A 9747-nucleotide genomic window follows, 5' to 3' on the forward strand; every position below is an offset into this window, starting at 1 on the left:
GAGGATGTGACCAGTCTAGACCAGTCCATGTTGAAAGTCATGTTGTATGTAAAACTGGGGATCCTATGACAAATATTCAGAAAACTAATACTTACTAATTACTATAATAATAATAATAATAATAATAATCCTAATAGCTTAAACACACAGCTACACAGTGTCAATCTATTACTGGCAGAATAATAAAATCACTAAGTCTGCAGAATACAATTGTGTTTTTTCTACTTCCACTGTACTACAATTCAAAGGAAAGTACTGTACACTTGACTTCACTACTTATTTGACAGCTACAGTTCCTACTTACTTTGCAGAGAAACATTTTACACTACGTATTTAACGCGGTACTTTTATAAAATGTGAAGCATTTTTAATGAGTGAACAAAGCCCAACAATACATGGGACGTTTTAAATTGCTTTCACCTGCACAGCTACATTTAAATACAGCTCACATGTTGATGTAATAATCCAATAGTATAAAATATGATGTAGAACTTTGAAATGATCTAATCTGCATGATAAGTACTTATTTTATAGTTATTGTATTGCTAATACGTCTGAACCCGAGTGTCTTTGCTTGATTAAACAATTATTTGAGGTGAACAATTTGACAATTCACAGACTAGACGAAGTATGTTTCAGTAAAGTTTAAGAGATAATAAAAGTGAGAGTGTTTAACTTGAACGCTGGGTGAAAACACAGTGTACACCTAGCTAGTAAGCAGTTTGAGTTCTTACCTTATTGTTCACTGAGACTTGAGGTTGCTAGCTAGCTTGGTCGAAATGCTGTCCTTGTAGTTGTTTGTGGTAGTAATGTAGTTGTTCTCTGGGACTTGAGGTTGCTAGCTAGCTTGATGGAAATGTTGTTCTTGTAGATGTTTCTTGTAGTACTTCAGTTAGTTGTTCACAGGTGAAAGGAGGAAAAGCGAATGAGACTTATTGGAACGTGCATGTTCTATAACGCTCTCAGAACGAACATTTACGTTTGACGTTCACGAGGCCACGCCCCTTAGTTACCGGAAGTCCCCTGACGACGGCACGAAATTAGTATGAGATATGTTTATTATTATCACCTGTTATGAAATGGGTACCTGGTAAATGTTTGTATTATTGGGTCATGCATGGAGTGCAACTATGACAATGCAGCATCAATTCACACCACTGCGCTGAGTGTACATATTAATAAAAATAAGTCAAAAAATAGACCCTCAGTGTCAGAAATCTGAAAAAGTTGTCCTGTGTTACTGGAGAAAACATGAATTAGCACATCTTTCCTCCTGTCGGCAAACTTAAAATGAAACAGCAATCATCTGTACACCAACTTTTTATCCAAAGAGCCATTTGGCCCTATTTTCCACCAAATAAAATGTGTCCGAAGCCGCTAAAGCTATTTGATATCACAGCTTATAAAGTGTATATATACATATACATATATATATATATATATATATATATATATATATATATATATGTATGTATATATTTATATATATATATATATATATATATATATATATACAGTCATATTATATATATATATATGTATATGTATATATACACTTTATAAGCTGTGATATATATAAACTATAGTTTGTTGTATTTCTGAAATTAGAGAACCAGAATAATGACAATTGTTGACATTGTATTGCTATTTTACCGGTTATAACAAAACAAAACTCTTATGAAGAGTAGAAAAAAAAATACAACTATGTACGTTTTCACTAACGGACTCCTTAATATCTCACGAGCTGCCACAGAACCAGCAGCAGTAGTTGAGTTTGGAGGCTTCATGAAAGTAGATTTACTTTGCTCCGTTTGCTGCAGCAGTTGAGAAATCGCTCTTCTTCGCTCGTCTGCAGCTTGATACTGTTCAGCAAATGCTTTGTGCTTGTTCTGGAAGAGTCTTTCAACATTACATGTTTGATCATTCCTGTCACATATAAAGCATACATGTAAGCCAGCATCGTTGGCAGTGAAAACAAATGAATACGTCCACGCAGAATTAAACTGTATTTTTCTCTGTGACTTTTTATTTATTCATCCATTAACAGTTTAACGAAGGCGTGGGTCTGCATATCATGATGAGCCACCTGCAGGGAAAGACGCTTGACAGCGACGTAATAGGATGTGACACAGTGACACAACTCAAAGATAAGAGGTGTTCCCTTTGAATGATGGTCCACTGGGCAAAACATACATAAATATATATAATTTATATATATATATATATATATATATATATAACAGATATTATCCTTGTGAGGCCCAATGATAGGAACCTTCTGCATGAATAATATGCATTTAACATCTTATAATACATACCACAGGATGCTATGGTATGGATTCACTTATGAACAGCAAATTGACTGTGATTTTAATAGTTATATATAGATATAGTGCAGGCCTGATGTATCGCAGGTGTTACATGAGATCTGTGGGCTGTGAGACCCTGCTTCCTGTTTCTAGGGAAGAGTTTTCAAGGGTCCTCAGAGACCCCTACCAGAGGGTGAATGATCGGAGAGTGGCCCATTGACTGGCTGACGGGGTCATGCCGACAGGTCTGCGGCGTGGGACCTCCTCTCTACCTCCGCCAACCCAATCGCCATTTTCCTGGCTGCGGCTGATGTTTCCCTTCCAACATGCCCCTTTCCCCATCCCCAGCAACAACCTTCTCCTCCCAATCCTTCTAACGTAATAACGTTAAATGTAAAAAAATACATGTCCATAAATGTCTTCAGCTGGTGGCTAACTGTCTAGTTTTTCTGTTAAGGCTATTTATCATTTAGTGTTATTTTTGACCAGACTTAAAAAACCGAGAGCCCCCATGTGCATGGCTAATTAAGCCGAGTTAGCGTTAGTACGGCTAATTTACTGTTAGCATCCTTTTACCGACTCTAGTAAAGGGAAAAGTAACTTTAATAATTACAACTTCTATTTAGCTCGAAAGGTAAGAAGTTAAAGTTTAGTTTAACACCAATAAATTAATGATATGCTCATTTTCCTCAATATTCTAAGTGAAGTTGTGTTGCAATGTAGCTAAGCTAAACATGGTCCGTGAAGCTAGCTTAGCTAGTTAGGTATATTTAAAACTTTTAGCTAGAGTAGTTTTTTTTATGACTCTAGTATTACTACTAGAAGGACAATCGGTTCTTATATACATCGCCGTTTTCTCTTGAAAGATTATGACTCGATGCAGAAAATTCAATAATTGAAAATGTATAACTCAAATCTCAAACATGATCGCCTGTACACACCGTGACTCTGGGTTTTTCCGTTTTTTTACGCCTCTCCCTGAACGCGAGTTCCCCTGCAACATCCCTCACTGCCTCCAATTAATAGGAATCTCGCAAATGTTGGTCTTTTAAATATCAGATCACTAAATAATACATATTTTTTATGCCACAATTGTTTTTCAATTTCAATTTCAAAATCCTCCAGCGACACAACGTATGTTTTCATTGCTATGCAGACGACACGCAGATATACCTTCCGCTGAGACCTGGTGACCCAGAGAGCCTGGCTGCTGTCTTAGATTGTCTCTCTGACGTTAACTGCTGGATGGCTCAACATTTTCTTCAGCTCAATAACTCCAAATCAGAAGTCATATTATTCAGTTCCCCAAACAATAACACCAGTCTCATCAAGAGTCAACTTGGTCTCCTGGCTGCTTATTTAAAACCTGTTGCCAGAAATGTGGGTGTAATGTTTGACTCAATCAAATTTTGAATCACAGATCAAAAAAATTGTCCAGTCCTGCTTCTTTCAATTAAGAATAATCTCAAAAATCAAACCCATATATTGTCACGCTCAGTTCTGTAAATAATAAATCAAAATCAAAAATCCATCTCCCGCCTCCAACTAGTCCAGAATGCAGCAGCTCGGCTTCTGACTGGTTCTAACAGACGGCTTCACATGACTCCAGTCTTGGCCTCTCTCCACTGGCTCCCTGTTAGTTTTAGAATTGATTTTAAGATTTTGCTGCTCACTTTTAACGCACGCCTGGGTCTGGCCCCAAGCTACATCATTGAAATGTTAGCTCCCTATGAGCCAGCTCGCAGCCTTAGATCCTCCGGTGGGGCCCTTCTGGCCGTTCCAAAGTCATGGCTTAAATCAAAGGGTGGCCGTCCTTTTGCCATCATAGCCCCTCGACTTTGGAACGACCTACCTGAGGGGATAAAACTAGCAGAATCAGTAGCTTCTTTTAAATCACTTCTTAAAACCCATTTTTATAGAACTGCTTTTAAGTGATGTCGTCCTTTTATGCAGTTTCCCCTATTTTAGTTTGTTTGTTCTGCTTTATTTTGTATTTGTAATTTTCTATTCCTCTATTGTGTTCATTGCCTCATGTATTTTCTGAAATGTTTACTTGTATTGATGTTATGTTTTTACCTTGCTTATATGTAGAGCACTTTGTAAACTCTGTTTTTAAAGGTGATATATAAATAAATTATTATTATTATCCAGCTCCTCGTCTGCTGGACCAACGACATCCACCAGTAGTGTATTTAATGTTAACTTTATTTGTATGTCAACCCATGAAGATCTGATCATTTTCTTTAATTAAAAGTTTTTGTTTTTTTAAATCTGCATAATCTTTTCAAAGATTTGCACCAGTCTTTTTCTTTTGCTTTAACAATGTAGGTTTTCAATCATGAATACTTGTGTTTTACATTGTAATACAACTCTTACTCTGCACTGTGTGTTATGATAGTAATTATTATGTACAACATATGTGTGCATAATTGTAAAATTCCATGCATCAGCTGGTGATTTGCAAGTGATTGACATGAGAAGAGTTTAACAAAACATCCAGCAGGTGGTGGTATACACTCAAATGGAAACTAAGGACCTTCACAATAAGATATCACGCTTCAACAATTGCATTTAGTTCGCAATTGTTGACGCGTGATATCTTATTGTGAAGGACAGAACTAAGGTCCTTTTTTAGCGTCCTTTTACCTACTCTAGTAAAGGCAAAGCTAAAAACTGATCCGTTATATTTTTTTTAATGCTTTTGTCATTGGTTACTTTGCATATTAAGATTGTTAATACAAAATCTAATCATTTCATAAATGATGATGTCATAGTATAGATTACAGTATACAAATTAGTTAGAATAGCTCAACGTTTGACCACCGCAACATTAAAATGATAAACACACTGAACACTATTTATAATCCAATAGTATAATAAATATGTTTCTGAAATAAGACATTCTGCATAATGAGTACTTTTTTGATACATTAAGTATATTTTGATTTTAAGAATTTTATGAAGCCTCAGTGTTGTTTTTAAATTCATGAATGTATAACAATGTGTGAAATTATTCTTTTTTAAAACTCTCTAACTGAAAAATGGACCAGAAGTCTTAAATATATCATGTTAATATCTGATCCACAGTCTAGGATCTAATCCAAAAATATGACGTTTCATTTGAAGACATAAGAAACATGTTTCCCATGTTTCCCCCCTCTGGCCCCTAGAGGGCAGTGCTGTATTTTATTTGGACATGCCTGAGTTTGAAACAAACAATTCAGAAGTAAACTAAACACTTCTGCTTTAAAAAATGGTATTTACAGTTGGCAGGTAGACAGATCAAATTGGAATACTTATCTTAAAAGTATATAGTTTTCCAGAAACATAGCCTCTGCAGCGTCTTGATTTCTGTTTTACCTCCAAGCTCTCTGATGTCTTACGTACTATGATACGAAGATCGGGATTTTAGCCTAGAATATGTTGTGCTCTGACAACACTGAAATGTCACTGCCAAAACAAGGAAAATAGCAAGCCATGATATTATCAGTTAGCTGATGAATAACAGGCAATCTTAATAATGTAAATGTCGTTTTCCCTTTGTTTCATGTCCTGTAGAGAAAAAACAAAGCAAAGCCAAAACACTAAATTACTGCCAGTAATATCAAGCCACATGGTTTTCTCTTCATTTTTCTAACAAGACCAAATAACTAAATGTATTTATTTTAGTGTTACGGGGTTACTCGGTCCTCAAGGAACAACAGGCTGTACAATAAAGTTCAAAAACACACAGTGCATGTATGTAAGTGTTTAATAAATAACAATCAACATAATTTTAACAAAAGGTTAACTTATATCAGACCTGGGTCAAATTGAAATTCCCAAGTGTGTGTGTGGCATCCGTCTGCATGGGTGTGCTATAGGAATATATAATAGCAGGTGGAAAAATACCCATAATCAGTATGATTGAGTTGTGGGGCTAAACCTCTGTCACTAGCTGCGGTTTAAGGTTTAAAACAGGTTTAAACCTGTGTCTCCTTTAATAAAATCACATAGTTTCTAAAACCCCACTGACGTTTCTCTGCAAGCTATAGTGTCAAATGTCAAAAACTTGTTCAGTTAAATAAACCCAGTTATTGTGTCTTGTGGTCACTTGAATGTGTATCTGAATCAAATCTCCTGCAGAGGTTGAAAGGAGGTTAAAGGTCACATGGAACTGGACTGTCAAGGATTAAAATACACACTGGTTCCAGCGGTGTTTTAGATCTATTTCCTAGAGCAGTTATTCATAATGGAAAAATCGTTAATTACAACCTGCGAGTGTGTGGGAAGGATCTCATGAGGTCACTTCATCATTATATGTTTGGTTAAGTGGAGTTTAGCTGCGGTTCAGCTGAACCTGGGCCCGTATTTATCAAACCGCTCGAGTAAATGTTTGGAAGTTATAGATGAAAGTTAAAAAAGTCTACATTGTGTAAGACTGACTGTAGTGAGATGCGTCTGTGCTTTGGTTGTTATCTTTATAGGAGAAGAGAAAATGATTTTACTACTTGAAAATGTCTCCAGACGTCTCTTAAGAGGAGATAGAGGACCGCAGCACAGACACAGGGCTGAGGGCACAGACTAGTTTGACTGTACACAATGAAGGGTCATCTTATTTACACTCTATTTGAACATTTGAGAGGATATGTGTTGCCTTCTTTAGAGGTGTAACAAGAAGTAAAAAAGCTGGCTTTAATTTAGTTGAAATCCCTTTTCATGCATCTTCAATGTGATCATAAATTGTCCTTCTTACATGATTTTCTGATTTACCTTTGCGGCGTTAGATTTTCCTTCCTGCTCGAGTTTGATTTTCTTTTTTTTTATTGTAGCCAATTTTCTATTATTTAATCCACATGTATCGATTGTTATTTCACATGGTAATTGCTACCGGAGATATGAAGGATTTCACAAAATCCCTTCAGAGTTGCTCTTCAAGTTTATTCTTATACTTCTCTATAAACCGGAGAAGTCAAATAACTATAATTCCCCTAAATCAGCTTTTCGAGCCTTCTTTAAATTCGCTCACCCCACTGATTTAACGTTGCGGTCCAGATTCAGAATGGACAATTTAAAAAAAAAAAAAGATCAAAATGAATGCAGCAGAACTCACATTGTCTTTTTATTCCATGCATTCTTCTTTTGTTTTAAAAACCCGCATTACTACATTACCCACAATGCACTACCCACAATGCTAACCCTAATGTAGCCTCCAGCCGCTAGCCTCAAGCAGAGATGAGGAGCGGACTGCAGAGGTTTGGTAAGCTCACTTCTTTGTAACGCCACACTCTTTTTTTTTTGGTGTAGCTTTCGACTGGCAACGCCTCGAGTGACATCACACACATCATCTGCTTCATCTGGAGCCACGAACGGCTTCATACTTATTCCACATTATGCAGAAGTGCTGAAAGCAGACCTTGATGTGTAAAATCGGGTTCCCCTTCAAGTGTAATTTGTAGGCGCTTGATAAACATGGGCCCTGCACGCTATAAACCTCTGCAAGCTGAATCTGTTATGAACTGCAACTCAGTGACACAGTAACAACCGTTTAATGTTTGGTACATACCAAACAGTTCAAAAGAGATACGATTTGACCCAGGGCTGGTGTGTATATATATATACATGCCGTCCTGATACATAAACCAATAATTTATTTGTGCAGAGTCTTCGGTGATGAGTATATCTGTGTTTCTACTGTATTTGACTGTGATGTGCGTGGACAGTCGTCACTGCCGCCACGACTTGCGGCTCAGCACACACACACAGGCCACGTTGATGCGTATGAGCCTCCACGCCACCAGGTTCTTAAACGTAGTCAGCGCTCGGACAAACGTGTGCGAGTTGGTGCAGTAGGAGTTCCAGTGCCTGGCATCGATTCCCAGACAGCCGGAGCTGCCCGCGCGGGCGCTGTGACACGTCGTCTCAAAGAAGTACTGCTTCTTGTTCACATTGTTGATGTTCACGTCCGGCAGCACTGTCACCTCGTTGCCCGAGATGTCCGTGGCTTTAGTCTTGTTGCCCACCCAGACGCTGATGCTCTCGCACACGGAGTAAACTCCGCGGTGCTGAGGCTGCGCGGCTCGCCTGCGGGTCCTCCCGCCGGCACCCTGCGACTCTGCTGGCTCGGCATCGGGCGGCTGAGAGCTGAAGAGCACCCGGGGTGAGAGGTAGCGGCGCCTGGTGAAGAGCTTGGGGTCCACCGTGGGGATGGAGTTGGAGTTGTGGCCTGGACCCTGCTGCCGCGCTGCTCCTCCGATGGCGGCCACAGCCTGGGCACTGAAGAGGAGGAACAGGACCAGCATGGACGACCTCATGGGCAAACAACCTGAGGGCATCAACAAGCACGGAAAGCACTCCATTATACACAACGCAATGTGTTCATCACACAGGGCTTTACACAAATACTCTCTTGTGTTCCTGATGCAGACAGGAAGATGTACGCACATCTCGTCCTGTATTTAAACCAGAGGAACACATTCAATGGAGAGTAGTTAAACACCAGATTAAAGCTCCAAGTACTTGTTACGCAGAAATGTCTTTAATCCAAAGTGCGGCTACTCCCCATTCTTCCTTCACAGTTTTCAAGGCACAACACGTTGGATGGTGAGATTGACCCCAACAGGAGCAGCTGCTTCTTCTTTCAAGTGGAAACACACCTTGCCTACTACTGAAGCTTTGATACTCAATGCTCATTAACTTAACAGTACGTGTCTTTACAAACAGCACTTACAGATTTCAGATATCATTTTAGACGAGATTTACAGGGATTTCTTGCTCCGCTTCCACCTCCCAGACATAAAGATATATGTACTGTCTTGTTGGCGATGTATTGTTTTAAGCTAAGTGCAGCTGTGTGCAGCACTATTAATTTAATGCAGCACTACAGAATGATATATTATATATCTTATTTTATATTTGGATATATTGTCTTATTGAACACAGTGGCAGGCTACGACCTCGTCCCACACACAATAAATGACATTCACTTTTTAATCGTAATGGGGGTGTTTATAGTTTTTGATTATAGTTTTTTTAACAATATTATTTAAACTAGGGTTTATTTTATGGATGGATATTTAACATTTTCTGTATTAAGCATAAATTCCATGATTTTATGGATGAATACATGAATGAATCATTTGCTTCTTGATTCCAAAGATATCCATGATCTGATCTGAGCTCAGCTAAGCTCACCGTTGGATATCATCTTCAAACTGTGTTCACAGACACGAAAAAGGAATCAAATGATGCGTTTCTCTCAGCAGGAAACATATAGTGCGCGTCTCGGGAAATTAAACTGAATTCCCATCTGTGACGCCGTGAAGGATATTCTATAAACAAATAGATCTTGTATGTAAATTACACGATAGGAAGGAAGTAGGTATCACTCTACACACACACAGTCAATCTTAGGGGCCCCGTAGTGACATGCCATCAGTTTTTCCCCTTTGCATCCCAC

The 9747-nt window shown here is 38.4% G+C and overlaps 1 protein-coding gene across 1 annotated transcript; it reads right to left on the reverse strand.

Annotated features, from left to right (window-relative positions):
• Positions 1-8014: 8014 nt before the first annotated feature.
• Positions 8015-8602, reverse strand: ngfb (nerve growth factor b (beta polypeptide)). Its single transcript, XM_034533549.1, has one exon. It carries the CDS (start codon positions 8600-8602, stop codon positions 8015-8017), a length of 588 nt encoding a protein of 195 aa, XP_034389440.1.
• Positions 8603-9747: the final 1145 nt, after the last annotated feature.

The sequence above is a fragment of the Cyclopterus lumpus genome, chromosome 5, assembly GCF_009769545.1.
Source record: "Cyclopterus lumpus isolate fCycLum1 chromosome 5, fCycLum1.pri, whole genome shotgun sequence".
NCBI classification, from domain to species: domain Eukaryota; kingdom Metazoa; phylum Chordata; class Actinopteri; order Perciformes; family Cyclopteridae; genus Cyclopterus; species Cyclopterus lumpus.